We start from the raw sequence: 20826 nt of genomic DNA, 5'->3' as shown, positions 1-20826 counted from the left end.
TTAATAAGCATTTGAGGGAGGTATATTTGTGAGTTAGTTTCAGCACAGAATGCTGTACCCTTAACAGCAATATTTACAAAGTATTCACATTGGACTTGTATGGAAAAAAAAAAGTACAGTTATGTCTTGCATGGCCAGTGCCTAAGTAGTCATAGAAATGAATCTCCACTAATCTTTAAAACAAACACACAAATAGTAGATAAAATAGATAAAAGAGAGATTATAGGCTCATAAAACAATAAAACCAAATATAAGAAAAATAAATATACACTCACCAGCCACTTTATTAGGTATACCTGTTCAACTATTTGGTAACACAAATTGCTAATCTGACAATCACACGGAAGCAACTCAATGCATTTAGGCATGTGAACGTGGTGAAGACAATTTACTGAAGTTCAAACTGAGCATCAGAATGGGGAAGAAAGGAGATTTAAGTGACTTTGAACGCAGCATGACTGTTGGTGCCAGACAGGCTGGTCTGAGTATTTCAAAAACTGCTGATCTACTGGGATTTTCACACACAACCATCTCTAGGGTTTACAGAGAATGGTCTGAAAAAGATAAAACATCCACTGACAGGTAGTTGTGTGGACCAAAATGCCTTATTGATGTCAGAGCAGAAAGGGCAGACTGGCTGCTGAGACAGATGGTAGGGTCAGAATTTGGTGTAAACATGAAAGCATGGTTCCATCCTGCCTTGTATCAACAGTTCAGGCTGGTGGTGTAATGGTGTGGGGGATATTTTCTTGGCACTAGCAAGGTGTACCTAATAAAGTGGCCAGTGCATGTACAGTGGGTAAAATAATTATTTGATCCCCTGCTGATTTTGTAAGTTTGCCCACTTTAAAATACACCTATGATAAAAATTATAGACCCTTCATTTCTTTTTAATGACAGAGACAGAACATCAACCAAAAATCCAGAAAAATAACAAACACATGATACAATTATTATAAATTGAGTTGCAGTTCAGTGAGTAAAATAAGTATTTGATCAACAAGCAAAACATGACTTGGTACTTGGTTGAGAAATCCTTGTTGGCAAGCACAGAGATAAGATGTTTCTTGTAGTTGGTTACTAGGCTTGCACATCTCAGGAGGGATTTTGGTCCACTCTTCTTTACATATCTTATCTAAATCCCTAAGGTTTCTTGGCTGTTGCTTGGCAACTCAAAGTTTCAGCTCTTTCCATAAATTTTCTGTAGGATTAAGGTCTGGAGACTGGCTAGGCCACTCCATGACCTAAATGTGCTACTTCTTGAGCCACTCCTTTGTTGCCTTGGAGGTATGTTTTGGGTCATTTTCATGCTGGAAGACCCCATCCATTGGACCCTCAATGTGGCAAAGTTTGTCTGTGCCTTTAGCAGAGAAACAGCCCCAAAGCATAATGCTTCCACCTCCGTGCTTGACTGTAGGAAGGGTGTTCTTAGGGTCATAGTCAGCATTTTTCATCCTCCAAACAGTGAGTCAAGTTAATGCCAAGAGCTCAATTTTGGTCTCATCTGACCACAGCACTTTCTCTCAATCCTTCTCTGAATCATGTACATGTTCATTGGCAAATTTCAGATGGGCCTGTACAAGTGCCTTCTTGAGGAGGGGGACCTTGTGGGCGCTGCAAGATTGCAATCCATGGCGGCGTATTGTTACCAATGGTTTGTTTGGTGACTGTAGACCCAACTGCCTTGAGATCATTTACAAGCTCCTCCCGTGTAGTTCTGGGCTGATCCCTAACATTTTTCATGATCATCCTTACCCCATGAGGCAAAATCTTGCATGGAGTTCCAGACCGAGGGCAATTGATGGTTATTTTGTATTTCTTCTGTTTGCGAATAATCGCTCCAACAGTTGTCTCCTGCTCACCAAGCTTCTTGCTGATGGTCTTGTAGCCCATTCCAGTCTTGTGCAGGTCTACAATATTGTCCCTGAGGTCCTTAGACAGCTCTTTTGGTCTTTGGCCCATGATGGTGAGGTTTGAATGGAAGAAAGATTCTGTGGACAGGTGTCTTTTATACACATAAGAAGCTGTCGTTAGGAGCACCTTCTTAAACTGACAGGACTAATCTGTGTACCACATAAGCACATAGCCAGTCTGTGGGAGCCAGAATTATTGTTGGTTGATTGGAGATCAAATACTTATTTTACTCACTGAACTACAACTCAATTTATAACATTTGTATCATGTGTTTTTTCTGGATTCTTGGTTGATATTCTGTCTCTACCATTTAAAATACACCTATAATAAAAATTATAGACCCTTCATTTCTTTCTAAGTGGGCAAAATAACAAAATCTGAAGGGGATCAAATTATTTTCCCCACTGTATATCAAATTCATGTTACGCAATTTTTATAATCCAATTCAATTTGCATTGTAAAAATTGTGTTTTTTCTCATACAAGAGGTACTTGATAAGTTCACATCTACATTTAATTTAAAAACAAAAATTAAGCCTTACAATTAAGCCAAGACACTGTAGAATACTTTATATAAAGTGTAATTGGTGGAGCCCAATAGCACTCCGCATTTCGGAAAAAATTAAATCTGTAATAAACCATACCATATTGAAGATGTATTTTACAAGGGAGGAAACCAGCACAATGCTTCAGGGTGATCCCCTTTGCCAAATATATAAAGGCCAATAAGCCATATAAGTACTCAAAAGTAGTAATTATCACACAATTACAAATAGATCTGAGCAGGTAGATTTGAGACTGCTGGTAGCATGAAGAGGTCCAACAAACCCATATTGTGAGGTATGCAAAAGACTAGCATATTTAGTTAAGCGTGCTATGGATGTAGTAAATCCTTGAAAGGACAGGTCATTTCTAATCCCCAAGAAGGATTTTAAATCCAAAAAGGTAGATGGAAAAATTATTTCCGATTAAGCCTCATGTTTTTAATACCAGTTTTTTAAAGCAAAAACTGCATGCTTAAAAAGCTAAAGCGATTATCTGAATAAGAACATTTTATCAAGTGTAATGGTGACTTGTTTAACGGATTCAATTATTCTTTTATTATAGAAAAGTTTTACATTAAATACAAATTCTCAGAACACACAGCTTACAGCTAAATGTAGGACTCTGAATATTTCATGCTCAAGTTTGTTTTATGTTGAAAGGAAAGCTATTGCTCTAGAATAAGGAAAATTGTCTGTCCTTGCTAGTTTTAAGATAAAAAAATTAAAAGCTAGACAATTATGCCATGACTGCATACACACAAATTTCATATTAAAAACACTTAAAATCTTAAACTTTGTCTTTTACTTCAAACAGGGCAAGTAAAAAAATGCAATTTCTATGCTGCCTTCATTTTAGTTTTGCCCCAGAGCAAAACACTTCAGGACTTATTCGGAACATTTTTTGTAGACTTCAGAAACAGTTTTTGCCAAATACACAAACTACCTAGTTTTTCAAACAGTTGTTTCTCCTAATGGTTACAGACAATATATAGGTTGAAAAAAAAAGTTCCATTCTGGGTTTTTTGCTATTCATACTATTTTTAGGGCATCGTCTATACTTTTTTTCTGCTGGAAGCTCAGCTTTAAAATACAAAAAACAAATATTTTAAAGCTTAAAGACTAAGTTAAAGCAGAGTTCAAGTGAAAAAATTAATAAATAGAAAGCAGCTACAAAAACTGTAGCTGCTGACTTTTAAAAAAAACAGACACTTAATTGTCTCTCGATCTCACGGTGTTCCCCCCCCCCGCCCCCAGTTTCACTAGCTGGCCCGTGTTCCCGGCGTTGGCATCTTCAGTGTGGGCATCCAGCTCTCCCAGCCGGGTGCTCACTGTGCATGCGCGAGTAGCGATGCGCATTGTGAATGGTCCCGTAGTCTACCTGTTACGTGTCCCAGAAGACAAGAAGGGATGGGGGGGGGGAGCACAACTTCTGCTTCCAATCACCTAGGTGATCACAACGGACATGGGAGCAAGTACCTGTCAATTTCAGTTACCCACTCCCCAAAAGGTGCCAATCCTTAACAGGGAGTGGGGGACCAATCCTTAATGTGGAACTTCCCCTTTTGGGTGGGGCTCAGCTTTAATCTTTTTTATCTTCTAAGTTCCAGCTCTCCTATGTATAAATATACTATTACTGTACCTCTGTTGCAGAAAAATAAAGCTTTCTATGAATTTTTTTTTTAACAAGGCCATACCTTAGCCCCTGGTGTGTTCCATGGAAAAGTTCATGACTTCCTAGTATGTTGATTTAGGACATAAAACCCAGTAAGACACAGGAAGCAGTTCGCAAGCTGACCTCATTAGCACACACACACCCTGCAGGGCATCCCTCCAGGTGTGCATTTGCCCAGCTTCTCAATGAAGACTGCCACAGATGCTTTGTTTGCACAGCATCCCCTGCATCAATCCAGAGGGGCTTGCGCTTCATGCTAAATTCTCTGGGGCCGCAGAGTGAAAGAATAGAGAAGTGTGTCCTCCTATACCATAGTTTTGGTAAATCTAAAGGAAATTGTACAAACTGTTGGCGCTATATAAATCCTGTATAATAATAATAATAGTGTATGGCCTGTTGTAAAAAAAGAGGAAAAAAAAATTTGGCTTGTAAAAAGTTATGATTTGGTAGTGTTCTGCATGATTTGCAATAAGTGTTACACAATCATTAATGGGAATGAGGAAAATTTGAAATCTCATACTATAGTTATTTTGCTACCCCACCTATTATTATTACTTTGTCATAGATCTCAGTTGTTCCAAACTTCACATATTCACATCAGTATGAATTATAGGAGGTTCTAATGTTATGCATTTTTCATTTACACTGATTTAATTAAAATAATGACACTACGTTTGCATGATCTGACTTAATGTGTGAATGGAATGGACTCTAAACAGAATTTGATAAAGCAGGTGTGTGGTGTGACATCATTGGACTGCAGGACTATTAAGCCGGCCACACCCTAGTAGACATTTGTTTAATTTTCTAATGGTTAAATCGATGTTTGTTTTTCCAGTGAGAAGAAAATTTAAAATTTTATGTTAAAAAGCAAAACAACATTTGGATGTACTTTTCAAAGATGTTCATCAAGTCATTGAATGTACTGAGAATTTTTGTATGAATGTCCCTTCAAAATTCTACTAGTGTATGGCCAGCTTAGGTGTTTCCCATGACAGTACTTTGTAATTTACACAAAGTACATTTAATGACATAATTGAACAAGGTACAGGATAGGAGTACACTATACACTAGAGCAGTGGTCTCCAAACTGCGGCCCAGGGGCCGGATGTGACCCTTTGCTTGCCTTCATCTGACCCAACTGACACCATCAATGAGGCACTTTTCCTCCCAATAAGACCAATGATGGGGTACTGATGCCGGGGGAATTTTCTACTCCCATTGGCCACATTCTGGCCCCCCTAAAGCCTGAAGGACAGTAAACTGGCACTTTGGTTAGAGTATTTACATTTTACCTGTCATCTACAAACACAAATTTTATTGTCACTAAAGTTCAGCAGGTCAATTATTTAACACCCTTAAAATATTTTTAATATATCTTATATATTTTCAGCCATAAACATTTATGGAGTACGGTCTCCAGAAATGAATGCAGAGAAACATGCAAGAAAAAAGGTTTCTTCTTTTTTGCAGCCATGGGAACAGTACCGCTGTTTTCAGAACTTTCTGGCTCTCATTCCTCAGTGTAAATGACTCACTGATTTTTTTTAGTCTGTGCAGAGACATGGGCTCTGAACTGAACTAGCAGGTGAATGTGTAGAGTACTGTGTTCAGTATTAGTTAATAATGAATCTTAAAGTGCTAAGCCTTCCCTTGTGCTATTTTCTGAAAATAAGAGGCGAACTGTGCCAAATTTTACTTAGATCTTATCCGATAAAGCTCAATGCAAATGGAATTATTTTAATTACTTTTCTAGCTACGAAACATAACTACGGAAATATCTGCAAGATGAAAAAGAAAGAAAAACATTTTTTACATTACTTAAATAATCAATATAGACTTCTCTGCAACTGATGTGAATTGTTCATTGAAATGCACTACCACTTTTCCATGCAAATCAGCTCTTAATCTTTCTCCCAGTGGTTATCTGTCTAGTCTGTATAATAAAATTCAACAAGCCTAACTCACTTACCTACAAGTTTGTAAAAACAAAAAAAAAATAAAAAGGAGGTTGCTTCCCCCCCCCCCCTCCCCATTTTGTTTAAGTACAATTCTTACCAGAACTGCTTTTGCTGTGTATTTTTTTTTTTTCAATCATTATTCTAGAAGTCTTTTCTAGTGATTTGCCGTTACAACTGTACTGCATTAACCCACCAGTACTAAAAGGCCCAGCTATGGCAAAGCTCCAAGACAACTAAAACAAAAACAGTATTTATTTTCATACAAAGAAAGTGCCATCAGCTGTTGGTACTGTTAAAGGTTGTAAAGCAAATATTCAGTACTACTGCATTCCATCAGTCTGATCAGCTTTGTAAACAAAGAACTGAACATGACAGATGGCCTGAAATAGTAAAGATGACAGACTAGATTTACAAAAGGGCAAGGTGACAAACGCTATATACAGTATATTTCCAATATTGGGCTATGTTCATAATATTTTATTTTCAACCAGTCCTATGCTGTACACCAGCATGTTCATTGACAGTTCTCAGGCACATTTTATATGATATCACTGTTCCACATAAGTGTTTGTACTAGTGTCCCTTTTTAACTGATTATAGTGTCCACTATAAATAAATTTGGATAGGTTTCTGAGATCTGCTTTTGGAAGCCTTTCCCTCACTTTCAGTCACAGAGAGAGAACATCTGTCGATCTATATTTCGGTTGGAGCAGTTTCTAACCCTTTTTCCACCCTGTTCTCAATTTGACTGGAGGCGGTTAGGAGGCAAGCAAAACCACTGTTTGTAAATCCTTACTTTATAAACTGAACATAGTTAAAGAATCTGGTTCCCAGGACTACAGATTGCAAAATGCAATGTGGAATCCCTACCAACAGATGTGAACCACTAATCTATATTATGCAAACACATCCATCATAAAGGTGTATTTTCAAAAGAGACATCACCCAATCCAGAACAATTAATCCTACTTTATGGAAGGCTTCAGTATAGTCAGTAATTAGTTCTACATTTAGCAAAAATCAAGAAATGCTGGCCTCTGAATTAACTAAAAAAACTCCCATGCTCGTTTTAGGTTAGAAGCACCAATAGTGTGGTCAAGATTAGAAAGAATAAGTGCATACCTATTAACCACCCCCAATATCTGCTTGCTGCTTCCTTCTAAGCGTCCTGATCTTAGCACATTTTTGTGGGCATGCTACATAGCTCAGATAGTTGAACATTAACTGGACAACTCCTTTGTCGGATTTTGGTTATGAACATTTTCTTGTGGCAGTATCCCTAAACATAGTTCTAGCTTTTAGAAATATGCATACAGACCACAGGTTATAATGTAGTCCAAAAACTTTAACAATACACCCACTGCACTGCTTTCTAAACACCTTAAAGTGGAAGTAAAGTGCACTTTTGAACTTATACTTACAGGTAAGCCTATAATAAGGCAAATCTGCAAAGACACTAAATATCTCCTAAATTTGCAATGTTTAGAAGATATTTACTCAGCATGCAGCCAGTGAAATCACCGTCCCGGGGCTCCCACGTGCATGTGTGGGATTGACATAATCACAGCCCTGGCCATTCATACAGCCAGAGTCCGCAAACTCGGAAGGAAGACTGGGTGAAGATGGGTGCACCGGGAGCCGAGCACTGTGCTGTCATGGCTCGGGGTCCAGGTAAGTCTGTCATAATGTGCTAGTATGTGGTACATTATGAGTTAAACCTGCAGGGGCCTGATGTTTTTTTTTTTGTGGCAGTTTACTACCTCTTTAACATGAACCTGAGCTTTGAACATGCAGCTGTTGTGTGCATAACATTTTATTGTATTGTGTATGTGGAGTATCTCACTTTTTTCTCATCTTGTACTGAAGAAGGAAAAGAAAAAAAAAAAAAAAAAAAAACACGTACCAGGCATTTACAGGATTGTGTTATATTGATTCCAATATCCTGTAAAAAACAGTCTAGATTTATTTACAGGTATACTCTCTAGCCTTCCAAAAAAGTACAAAACAAATAGCAAAAAAGCAAGTTAACACAACAAACTCGCTATATAGTATGTGGGAACATACTAAGCACAAGCTAAGGTAAAGTGTAGTAACAGAACAGAATTATATCTGCATGGAAAAAGCACGCAAGCTGAGTTTAAAGAAACATAAACCCATCAATTTAATGGTTTCACAAAACAGCTACATTCAAGGCATGCCATGATGATAATTAGTTGCTTCTGCCCTCAAGTGAACTGTCCAGCCATCAAATGACTGGTGTCAAAACTGATCACATGTGCAGCACCAAGGCAACTGCAGATCAAACAGAGGCAAAGATGGCGACTTATTTGGATGTAAAGGATATGAGTGTTTTGTTGCAATTTACGGTTACAATGAACATTAGATAGTGGTCAAGTGCTCTAATCGCCAAATAGTCCAATGAAGGTCTTTCCTTTATCATTTGAAGTAAGATTTGGCTATTTCACTTATGCACTGTATGCCGTTTCACCTTGCTGGAAAGGAAGTGGAACCTGAAGACTTGCAATGCAAGGATCTCCCTGCCTCATTCATTCTGTGGATCTGTGATTTCTCCAACTCTCCTGCTGCTTCTGGAATTTTTTCTACCTGTCATGAGATCAATAATCATCACGCAGCTTAGACACAGAATAAAGCCTTGCCTCTACCAAGATGGCTGCCTCCACTCAGGCACAATGCAGAAAAAGTCATGGCAGGTCAGTAATGAGGAAAAGATCAGGTGGTTTGCTTTGCTTTTTTGGGCAGAGCTTCCACAGATCAGGTCCTCTTAAATTTGATTTTGGGTTTTGAGGTTGTTGTGATGCTCACCTATGGGAGCTTTAGAGCCTGCTGTACATAAGACCACATTTGTGAATTTGTATGTGCTATATTTCTTTGTTGATAGTAATGCAGAAGTCTTACCATATTTTATTTAAAAGATAGAATTTTCATTTTAACAAATCTATTTTAACCCTAACAATCATTCAATGGTTAAATGTCCATTCTAGATAGACTTTCTTCTTTCATTGAGGGGTGTGAGATCTTTACTGCTTGCACCAATTTTTGGTATATGCAGAATCTTATTTCAACCAAACATGTAAAATCTGCACAAATTAAAAGTGCTCCTTAAAAGAATATACAGCCAACACGCAGAACCTGGACTGGTTCCAGAAATAGCAAATCCAAAAAAACAGCACTAAAAAAGTTTTCTGAAAACTATGAATATTTGCAAGCCAAAGTACAGCTCTCACTTATGCACAATTATAATTTTGATACAGAGCAGGGAAGAATGCCTACAGGCACAGAACCCGCAATTACGTTATATTATTTTACAAAGCTTACAAGCACACTTGTCAATCCCTAACTAGCAGGAAAATGGAAAAAGTTAAATTATTTACAATAACCAACACATGCCACCAGGTTTAAGTCAACAAAACTATTACGGATTCTAAGATAGTGCTGGGGCTCTTACGAAGCATAATGCTTAACATAGCAAAGTGTATGTTTTACAAGAGTATGGCATCTGTTGACATTTCAGTTCCTGCTTAACCACTCATGCACTGATTTATGGAAAATTTAGGTAAGCAGCAATCTGACTGTGCAATTATTGTCTATTTCTCAGTAAGAAAATAGCTGTAATGTCTGATTTTTTTTTTCTGTCAAGTTATCAGTATAACTTGAAATCTAGAACACTATAGTCCTTTAACAAACAAAGTAGTATAAGAAACGGTTTATGAGCAGACGTTAAGGTCAAATGAAGATGAACGGAAATTGTCAGGCTGTAATAAGAGTTATTTACCTGTCAGCTGACACTGACTGATTCTGTGTTCAGTGATATCACTCAGTGACTCAAACACCTGAAGGCAACTGTCACAGCTGTGAGCGGCTTCCTCCTCTAGTTCGTCCCCCTCCTCCTGCCTTTTCTTACAATCTGGCGCATCACCATCTTCAGACTTATCGTCTAGTTTACAGCTGGGGTCTGAAAAACAAGAAAGACAGGACCTATGTGAACAGTGTAATTGGTTCTGTAGAGCAAGTGGTTTTCAGACATAAAAAACTGACAAATGTAAGACATAAATGTTATCATTATACAACCAGTGAGGGAACCAAGAGCCAGAATGTTTGTACACAACTGTTGGATGCTTTAGACGTAGATCTAAACTCAAATCACTACAATCATAAAAGCTTGAATGTGGTTAAAGCATAACTCCTGGCAGCCAAATACAAATAATGTAGATCTGTATTCATTAATGCAGATCTGTATTTATTAATGCGTAATTAATGTTTTTATTTCTCAAAACAAGCAGAGAAAATACAAAAATGTGACTTGGTATCAGCCTCATGCAATCCTCTGTACAACAGAGCTCAGACCTGGACAGGGAGAAGCGACACAACAGGCAAATCAGTCTTGTTGCAGCACTCATCTGCTAACAAAAAGGCCTGCTGACAGGAGAGAAAAAAAGAGTGACAGAGAGCTGAGATCATCAGTCTGCTGCTTCTACTTTCACTGTTCAGTCACAGGCCACTAAGTGTTACTCAACTGCAGCAGAAAAAAACAAAAACCAGGTCCCCTGCCTTATCAGAAAGTTCTGTGCTGTCTGGCAGAGCTGTATGTCTCAGAACTGGATGGAGAGAAAATAAATATTTTGGCCGGTAAAACAAACCCTTTATATGTGTTTCATTTGTGCATTTAACTGTTAGCCTAGAATTCAGCCTTAACCACTTAACCAAAGGACAGCTACAGCGTGGTTGTGTAATCCTGGGACGATGTCCATGGACATCATTCCAGAACACGCCCCTCTGCACGCCCCCAGCGGTGCACACTTGGCACCGCCAGTGATTGCTGTGTCCTACAGACACAGCTGATCACGTGATATGGTAAACTGTCAATCACGGTGGCCTTTTAGCACGTGATCAGCTGTGTCCAATGTCCAACAGATCACCGGGTAAATACAGTTGCCGGTTATCGGCTGCACTTAGTACTGCCGAGAATCGGCAATTGTCAGTGAAGGGATCGGCACTAATCATCAGGGCACTGATGATCAGTGCCACCCACCTGTGTCCTGCAGTGCCACCCAGCAGTGCAGCATCATCAGTGCCAACTATCAGTGCAGCATCATCAGTGCCGCCTATCAGTGCATCCCATCATTACAGCCTCATTAACACACATCAGTGATGGAGAAAAATTACCTGTTTGCAAACTTTTATAATAGAAAGAAAAACTTTTTTCATTGTTTTTATTTTTTGCTCTTTTGTGGTTTATAGCACAAAAAATAACACCCAGTGGCAAGTAAATACCAACAAAAGAAAGCTCTATTTGTGTGAAATAAATTATAAAAATGTCATATGGGTAAAATGTTGCATGACTGCGCAATTGTCATTCAAAGTGCGACAGTGCTGAAAGCAGAAAGTTGGCATGGGCAGGAAGGGGGTATAAGTGCCCAATAGGCAAGTGGTTAAATTAACTACTTCATTTAACTTCATGATACTGCAAAATTACTGAAAGTCTTTTGAGTACAAAGGTATCATAGAAGTGTGATTTTCATGTGCTACAGCAGAGTGGTTAATCCCAAAATAAAGTTCCCTTTACCATTTGAGGTTAGAAAATTTGCGTATGCTTATATCATTTTGGTTCATTTCATAGGCAGAACTTATGCTGGGTTTAATTTTTTTGTTTTTAAATTTTTTTTTATCCTTTTTCATGGGACTGTTGTATCAGATTGGAGTAGACATGACACTCTCTATAAACCTCTGCAGTAATACGGTGTCTGATCATTTGTTCCATGTCATCAGCAAGCAAACGATCATCAATGCAGTGACAGGCAGATGCAGGAAACAAATATATGGCACTGGTACATCAGGCCTGCTCTAGGATAGCCTCTAGAGTTCAGAGTCCACTGAGTACTGGATCCAACAGCTGGCATTTCAAAGTATTGCTGGTTCCAGGATCCAACTCTGTAGGCCACAGTCACCATCATTTAAAAAAAACAGCACCACTTGTGACAGTAAAAATCTGATGCTATCCAACTTTTTGTTAGGTAAAAAAAAAAAAATAATGACAAGAAACAGCTATGAGGATGTAGCTTATTGCAAGTGAAGCCTTTGCGTTCATAAGTCTAGTAGTGACCCCTCAAAGTCTTGATGTTCAATGTCAACTGACTGTTTGGATGATGAACATAAAGAAACTGTTGTGGAACCCTGCACATTAACACCCCCCCCCAGCAACAGACAAGCGGCATTCAGGGAGCTAAATACTATGATAAAGGAAGCAAAATGTAAACATGTTACATATGCAATTGCTGCTCTTTTTTATACAATATGCAAGGCACATACAGTTGTGACATGAGGTTTCTCAACCCTTAGACTCCACATCTGTGTGCTGCAGTCATGAAAATGTGTGTTTTTCTTGTTGGTGCGCTGCAGTACCATTAATTCTTAACATCCCAACTCACCTTGCCAACGTACTATGCATGGTAACCGATTACCAACCAGAGCATGGTAACCGATAACCATGCATAGTGGTGCACTGAGAAAAAAAAAGTTACATTAACTGTTTTGGTGCAATTTTGATGTAATTTTGATACGATAGTCTGCCCTGTCAACTTAATTGGCCACTTTACCACAGTATAGATATGAACGTTGCCTTATCAGAGAATTTCTGGAAGAGCTTATTCTGATCTTCACCTAATAAAGAACACTTTGCATTGCCATACCTTAAAGCCCAAATATAACCTCCTAAAAAAGCTACAAAAATCCATTGAGGTTGGTGCAACAATGTAAATGCTTGTCTTACTTTTTTTATAATGCCTTCCCAGCCCTAGCAATATACCCTATTCCCAACATAGACAGCAGCTAAAGACCACTGAGCTCAATGAAAGAGTAGCTCTCTACGGTGCTCTGTCACAAGTACAATGCTGTAATCAGCATGTCCCACAAATGCAATTAGTTTTTCATTTTATGAACAAGTCATTTCCTGCTGTGTCAAAAGTTTAATCGCTGAGTATGCTGATCATGTGACTGACATGACTGAAAAGCACAACCCCACCTACAAGAGCAATCACTGCTGTAAAAACACCTACAAATTGGTCCCAAGAATAAGGGTCCTTTCACACTTCCGTTCTGTTTTTTTTTCTTCAGTTCAGTCACGTTTTTTCAAACAAAAAACAAATGCGTTTACATCCGATTTTTCATCTGGTTTTTCATCTGTTGACATCCGTTACGGGTTTTTTTGCGGGAGAAAAATATGGTTTTCTTCTGTTCAAAAAAAAACGGATGCAGACATTAACGGATGTAAAAAGATGTTGATCCGTTTATATCCGAAAGTCCATAGAAATACATAGGGGTCCGTTTTTCATCCATAAACGGACAGATGAAAAACAGACATACGGAACGCCCGTGTGAAAGGAGCCTAATATAAACATACAAAAAGAGGTACGTTAGGGAGTCAGTTGGATGTCTTAAAGTGGAACTTAACTCTCTCAATTAACATGGACTATTTGTAATCCTTATGCCGCTAGCAATGTTAAGTAGGTAGGAAATTAAATCATATTTTCTTGTTTTAAAATTTTTTTTACATTCCTTCAGTTATTTCCTGGTTTTAATGCCTAGGCCATATGGATTCCAAAAAGTAAATGATGCGTGAATCATCTGCCCTTACTCAAGATAGCCACAGCCAGAAATGCCAGGGGATGTTTTTCAAAATGATTTCTCAGCAAAATAAAGCCTGGAGACATGGATGGATGGTGAGTTTGCTTTGAATATTAAAAATGAATCAAAGTGCATTTTTGGTTTGTGGTGTTCAGATGCAGTGCAGTTCCACTTTAAAAATATGAAGCATTTTTTTGTTAATGAATTTTAAAAAACATACCAGTCGCTTATGCAAACTTAATACAATGAATAAAATATTGTAACCAGGTAACTATGGATCTGACATTACTGAAAAAAACAAAAAAACTACTTGCAATAAAACAGGGTTAAAATACACAAAAGAACAATATAAAAACACAAAAAAGAAAAATACAAAAATATAAAGTAAATCTAAATATAAAAAGGAGGAGCAAAACTGTTAAACCTCAGAAACATGCCATATACACACACACAACATGCAAATATACAATTCTATCAAAATACACTCAAAATCTACTACATGGAAAATTAAAAAGAAACACCAAGGTTTTCAGAAAACACAGTGCATGAGCTACCACTGCCTGAAAAATCTGCTGCCACCAATTTTTTTGCAAGGTCAACTAGGTGTGTCTATTGTGTGTAGAAACTCTTGGTTGAAAATTATTTTTTACAAAAAAAAAAAAAAAAAAAAATCGCCTGAAAAGGTGTGAGCAAGACAGTCATATTTCAATGCCAAAGGTTTATTACAAAAATTCTAATTAACCTCCACCTAACCCTTAACCTGCAAAAGTAAACCTAACTGGTATAAGATTGTAGGTTTGTTTTTTACCTTCATGCATTCTATGCATAATGGTAAAAAAAAAAAACCTGTGTGCAGCTCCCCACCCTCCAATAACTTACCTGTTCTCGATCCAGCATTGTGCAGCTCTCTTTCTCCTCATTGGCTCAGAGACAGCAGCAGGTGACAGTCACAGCCAGTGTGGAGGAAGCGGGGGGGTGGGGGTCTGAGCCAAAGGCCGAAGACAGTCACAGCCAGTGAGGAGGAAGCGGGGGGGGGGGTTTGAGACAAAGTCTGTGTGTCTATGGGAGTAGAGCTCGACAGTGACCCCCGCTCTGTGTGTCCTCTGATCTGCCATGAATCACTTTTCAGATGGCAGTAAAAAGTGCCATCTTTATGAAAGTGGGCAGTTGAGGGCTGATCTGTGCAAAGCCATTACATAGAACAGGTAAGTATAACATGTTATTTTAAAAAAATGTACCTTTAATTCAATTTAATGCTAACCTGAAACCAAAACTTTCTTTTTATATACATTTTTGATGGAGTAGTGAGGAGTTAGAAACTGTCAGTTTTGTATTGCCATCAGTGTCCACAGTAGATTACCCTTTCTGTCTTTGGGACCAAAACTGAGGGAACAGTCTGAATTGCCTCCAAAAAAGGAAGTAGAAGTAAAAATAGAAGCAGAAGATAAATAATTTAGTATAGGACACTTGTGCTAATGACAACTGCTGAAAGTCTCATTCACACAGTTGGCACTTTTTACCACCCTCTGAAAAGTTATATACGATGCATCAGAGGGCACCAGGGTTTTTAGCCATTCAGGAGGTAATACTGCCCACCTGAAACACCACACTGAAACCATGAGCCAAATGTTAGCTACTTTAATAAGCCTTCTATGGTCTGCTATACAGAAGCATCCCCACAGCTTTTCATTACAGATAATGTACTTCTGATGACTTGTAATGTTTGACTTATCCTTAGTACAGTGTTTAGTATGATGGTCATAAAGTTCAGCCTTGGTCCAATAATACCATAGTACCTTCTCCTGGCTGACTTCAGAGTCCCTAAAAAGCATGGTACATAAGCACACAGATCTTGCCTCTAATGAATCGTTCATTTCAAATTGATGCAAGCTTAAAAAAGGGCTAGACATGGTCCAAAATGGTGCTAACTGTAGTCTTGCTTGGCAATGCTATGCAAAACAGGAGCTTGATTGTTTTATACTGCCATGCTTATGCAAAAAAAGTGACAATGTTTAATATAGACAAAGTTCTATGTGTGAATGTACAACATTTTTGCATGCTTGAAGAGCCTCCAAGCAGGCAGTGGATAAGGTGTGTGCTCCTGAAGTACAAGATCGTTTTACTTCAGGGGTATCCCATATGGCTTCTGGATAAATGTAACCTAAATATCATATGAATTTTAGATAACTGTGGCGTTCTGTTCATCACTATCCCATACAGCGGTGAATATCAAAGCATCTGAACAACATTTCTTGTAGTCTCTCAAATTTCAGTCACTGAGATCTGTAACTACTTTTGGTATCCTCCCTCACTAATCCTCTTGTAAGGTCACTCATTTTTGGTGGCTGGCTTGTCCTTGACAAATTTACAGTTGTGCCATACTAACAGGGATATTCAATCAATCGGAAATTTTCTTGCATCCACTCCCCGACTTTCACTGGGTTGATGGTGTAGGTTATGCCACAAATTGGACTATACATGTTTACAGGTGAAACTCGAAAAATTAGAATATTGTGCAAAAGTTCATTTATTTCAGTAATGCAACTTAAAAGGTGAAACTAATATATGAGATAGACTCATTACATGCAAAGCAAGATAGTTCAAACCATGATTTATCATAATTGTGATGATTATGGCTTACAGCTCATGAAAACCCCAAATCCACAATCTCAGAACATTAGAATATTACATGCAATCAATAAAACAAGGATTGTACATAGAACAATATCGGACCTCTGAAAAGTATAAGCATGCATATGTACTCAGTACTTGGTTTGGGTCCCTTTTGCAGCAATTACTGCCTCAATGCGGTGTGGCATGGAAGCTATCAGCCTGTGGCACTGCTGAGGTGTTATGGAAGACCAGGATGCTTCAATAACGGCCTTCAGCTCTTCTGCATTGTTTGGTCTCATGTCTCTCATCTTTCTCTTGGCATTGCCCCATAGATTCTCTATGGGGTTCAGGTCAGGTGAGTTTGCTGGCCAATCAAGCACAGTAATCCCACGGTCATTGAACCAGGTTTTGGTGCTTTTGGCAGTGTGGGCAGGTGCCAAGTCCTGCTGGAAAATGAAGTCAGCATCCCCATAAAGCTCATCTGCGGAAGGAAGTATCAAGTGCTCCAAAATCTCCTGGTAGATGGCTGTGTTGTCCCTGGACTTAATGAAGCACAGTGGACCAACACCAGCAGATGACATGGCTCCCCAAATCAACACAGACTGTGGAAACTTCACACTGGACTTCAAGCATCTTGCAGTGTGTGCCTCTCCATTCTTCCTCCATACTCGGCGTCCTTGGTTTCCAAATGAGATGCAAAAGTTGCTCTCATCAGAAAAGAGGACTTTGGACCACTGAGCAACAGACCAGGTCTGTTTTTCTTTAGCCCAGGTAAGACGCTTCTGACATTGTTTGTTGTTCAGGAGCGGCTTGACAAGAGGAATACGACATTTGAAGCCCATGTCCAGGATCCGTCTGTGTGTAGTGGCTCTTGATGCACTGACTCCAGCCTCAGTCCACTCCTTGTGAAAGTCCCCAACACTTTTGAATGGCCTTTTCCTGACAATCCCTTCCAGGCTGCGGTCATTCTTGCTGTTTGTGCACCTTTTTCTTCCGCACTTTTCCCTTCCACATAACTTTCTATTAATGTGCTTTGATACAGCACTTTGGGAACATACAACTTCTTTTGCAATTACCTTTTGAGGCTTTCCCTCCTTATGGAGGGTGTCAATGATGGTTTTCTGCACAATTGTCAGGTCAGCAGTCTTTCCCATGATTGTGATTCCTACTGAACCAGACTGAGAGACCATTTAAAGGCTCAGGAACCCTTTGCAGGTGTTATGGCTTAATTAGCTGATTAGAGTGGGACACTTTGAGCCGAGAATATTGCACCTTTTCACAATATTCTAATTTTCTGAGATTGTGGATTTGGGGTTTTCATGAGCTGTAAACCATAATCATCACAATTATGACAAATCATGGCTTGAACCATCTTGCTTTGCATGTAATGAGTCTATCTCATATATTAGTTTCACCTTTTAAGTTGCATTACTGAAATAAATGAACTTTTGCACGATATTCTAATTTTTCGAGTTTCACCTGTATTTTATAACTGTAAATCTAGGATTTTTGTTTTTTTGTTTTAGAGTGAGGAAAAATAAGAATCTTGGACAGATGTTGCTGCCATTTGAGGCAATAGGAGATTTCTTCTCACTTTTTGTTACGGCAACAATGCTTTCACCAGGAATGGAGAGATTTCCAAGAGGGACAAAAGACAACAATAAAAAGCTAACAGGGGTTCCAGCCTTTGCCTACTTTAGGTGAAAAAAAAAAGCATTTTATTTTTGTCTGATGTGGTTTGACAGATTTGTTAATTTTCCATTTCCTGTCTTGCGTATAACCACTGTCACTCATAGAAACCCACCCAAACCACAGTAAACAGAGGAAATAGAGGTTCTAAAATAAGAAAAAAAAAAGGATATTGATTAACCGGGCTGCCAACACACCACAATGGACCAAAATTAGACTTTCACCATTTTTGCCCATACAGCAAACAGCAACATAAAGGTGTAGAATACTGGGGGTTGTGGCACCTGTATAAGGTATTAACTGCTTTAGTGCATTGGAGTGCCAATACAAAATGCGCATTACTAAAACACATAGGTGTGAAGCAGGCCCAACTAATTACTTAACACTGTTTTCACTTTGAGTGCAAAATGAATTCCTTTTGAATTCAGTGTTCTATGGCAATAAAACACGAAAGCTTCCAATGGTAATGGGTACTTTTTTCTAGTCATTTTATATAAATAGAAAATTCAGTGTAAAATCACAGGTCCTTATTTACAGATTTGAACTCAGTGATTTTAACGAGTTATTGTGACATTCAGGCAACTAGCACTATTGTAAAGAGATCAGCAAAAGCACCTTCTAGGTTTCTCTCTTGAAAAGGCATCTTTTATCCCAAGTGAGACAAAGACATTCATCAAAAAGAAAAAAACAAAAATATGTGCCATCATGCTGACACTGCTGAAAATACAGACTTTAGCTCCAAAAAGAATACTAAAAGTTTACCCTAGAATTAAGTGGTACCCTCTGAGCCATCTATTCTAGATGTTAAATTACAAACATTTCAGTGACAAAATTTAACTACGGGCAAATTGAAAAAAATCACATATATAATAAACTCTGTCACTAGCAATTAGCAATAACACAGCAGCTCTTGCTATATCATGACTTTCCACTTCCTTTAACAGACCGAGCTGTCCATCAAAAGTTACAGTAACAGGGGGTGGGAAAGACCATTTAAAAAAAACACTTTGTTGCAATTAGCTGAAGTTGGGCTTTAATTAGTTTTGCTCACTTAAAACTTTGTTTAAATCTACACATACATCTAGAACCTCCCTGACAAAGCTGCTAAGTGATTTCACTGCAGAACAAACAATATTGTCACCCTTTAACCCTGTAGCCCACACCAACATAATGTATGTGTCAATAGCAACATGCAGGGGGGAGGTTACACAATATGTGTGTAAATCTGACAAGTCAGATGTCAGTTGGAAGACCTCTCTTCCATAAACCTCTAGAACATTTGCTATCCCCAACCCCATGCATGCTCCTGTAATGTTTCATGTGCTCTACGCTCCCATATTCATACCAGGGATAGGCATGGAAGGTGCTACTCAGTAAAGGGAAGCGAGACCAGTGAAAATCCATTCATTGGTCTCCTCTACCTAGTAAGGGAAGAACCCTGTAAGAAATGTGTATTTTCATTTTTTAAAAAGACCCACGATGTCTTATTAAAGAGAAACTTTCACAACAAAATATCGCATAGTTGACTTTTGGTCCCCTATAGGATAAACATGTAAGCTTAGTGAGAACAAAAAAAGTGTAAAAATAATAAAGTTTCACTTAGGCACTTGCTGCTCAAGGACATCCCTGTATGTCCTTGAGTTTGAGTGATTATACCAGGGCCTTGGCTGAGGCTTCAGCCATGCCCCCGGTATCAATTCTTTTCAAGCAGTGATGCTAAATAATGTAAAAGTGATCTGAGTCTCTAATTAGCCACTGGGTTACTTTCACAAGCACCCACCACCTTCCAGGTCTCTCCCATCCCACTGGGAAGCCCAGAACTGAAGTCGGCAGTTCTGCTGGCTGACAGAGATGACAGAGGACCAGAACCCCCCCCCCCCCCCCATCAATATTGGTTTGATCTGATGCTTTGAAGGGCAGAGAAAAGATCTGGTGTCTAATAGACCCCAGATCTCTCCATCGAGAGGACCTGTCACTGCTCCAGCTATCACAAGGAATGTTGTTCAAAATCTAGTCACAAAGCAGTTGTTGAAACTAATGGATGAAACAAAGTAAAATACTGTATACATTTGGAATTTGGGGGAAATTACTTACACATGTATATGTGACCAAAGACACACAAACAGAGTCATGTGTATGTGTGGGACAAAGAACGTGATCTGAACCTGCCCTGTTGTAATAAACATATAAAGCTATGTGTCAACTTCAAACATTCTATTCATTAATAGACAATCATAAATGAACACAGACCAGATGATTACAAGAATTAACTAAAATCTCTCAGTAGCAAGAACCTAAAACTGAGTAACTGTATAAAAAAAAAGCCTTTATGCACCTTTAAATTAGTTTTTTTTCTTTTAAACTGATAAAAAAAAATCAGCAGACAATGCTGGAGAACAAATTGTGTCCTAGCTTCAACCATTAGTCGAGTAGAAAACATTTGAAATGTTTTGATAAATAAGTCTGAACCACTCGTTTTTCTTTGTTTCCGTTGTCAATACAAATAAAGATTTTTTGGCAATTACTGATAAGTACGAATGAGTCAAGGTTGTATTAAACCTATAGCAGAAGAGAAGAAAAGCCAATGTGATCGATTCACAGAAGGTCACTTTCTCCTGCTACAACCTATTCTTCTTTTCTCCCTTCTAAAAAGTCAATGCCCCAAATATTCATCAACTGCTTTTCTCAAAGCCACAATTTACATTAACAGGGTTTTAAATGTTTCAAATAAAGTAAACAATCATGTAAAGAATTAACTATTAAACATCACAGAAAATTACTATACTGCACTA

General features: G+C 38.4%; 1 protein-coding gene across 6 annotated transcripts in view; it reads right to left on the bottom strand.

Annotated features, from left to right (window-relative positions):
* The window catches only part of ZNF521 (zinc finger protein 521), a 444451-nt gene that overhangs the window by 371358 nt on the left and 52267 nt on the right, over positions 1–20826 (bottom strand). For all 6 annotated transcript variants that reach the window (XM_089675720.1, XM_089675714.1, XM_089675719.1 and 3 more), the window contains one exon: positions 9885–10064. Coding sequence is in view for 5 of the 6 variants with exons in the window: in XM_089675714.1 (XP_089531840.1) it covers positions 9885–10064 (180 nt within the window). In the remaining variant the exon portion in view is untranslated. The remainder of the gene's footprint in view (positions 1–9884; positions 10065–20826) is intronic.

This window comes from Staurois parvus, unplaced genomic scaffold, assembly GCF_062004578.1.
Source record: "Staurois parvus isolate SC_StPar_1 unplaced genomic scaffold, SC_StPar_1.0 ptg000157l, whole genome shotgun sequence".
NCBI classification, from domain to species: Eukaryota; Metazoa; Chordata; class Amphibia; order Anura; family Ranidae; genus Staurois; species Staurois parvus.
This window is presented reverse-complemented; position numbering and strand designations above follow the sequence as displayed.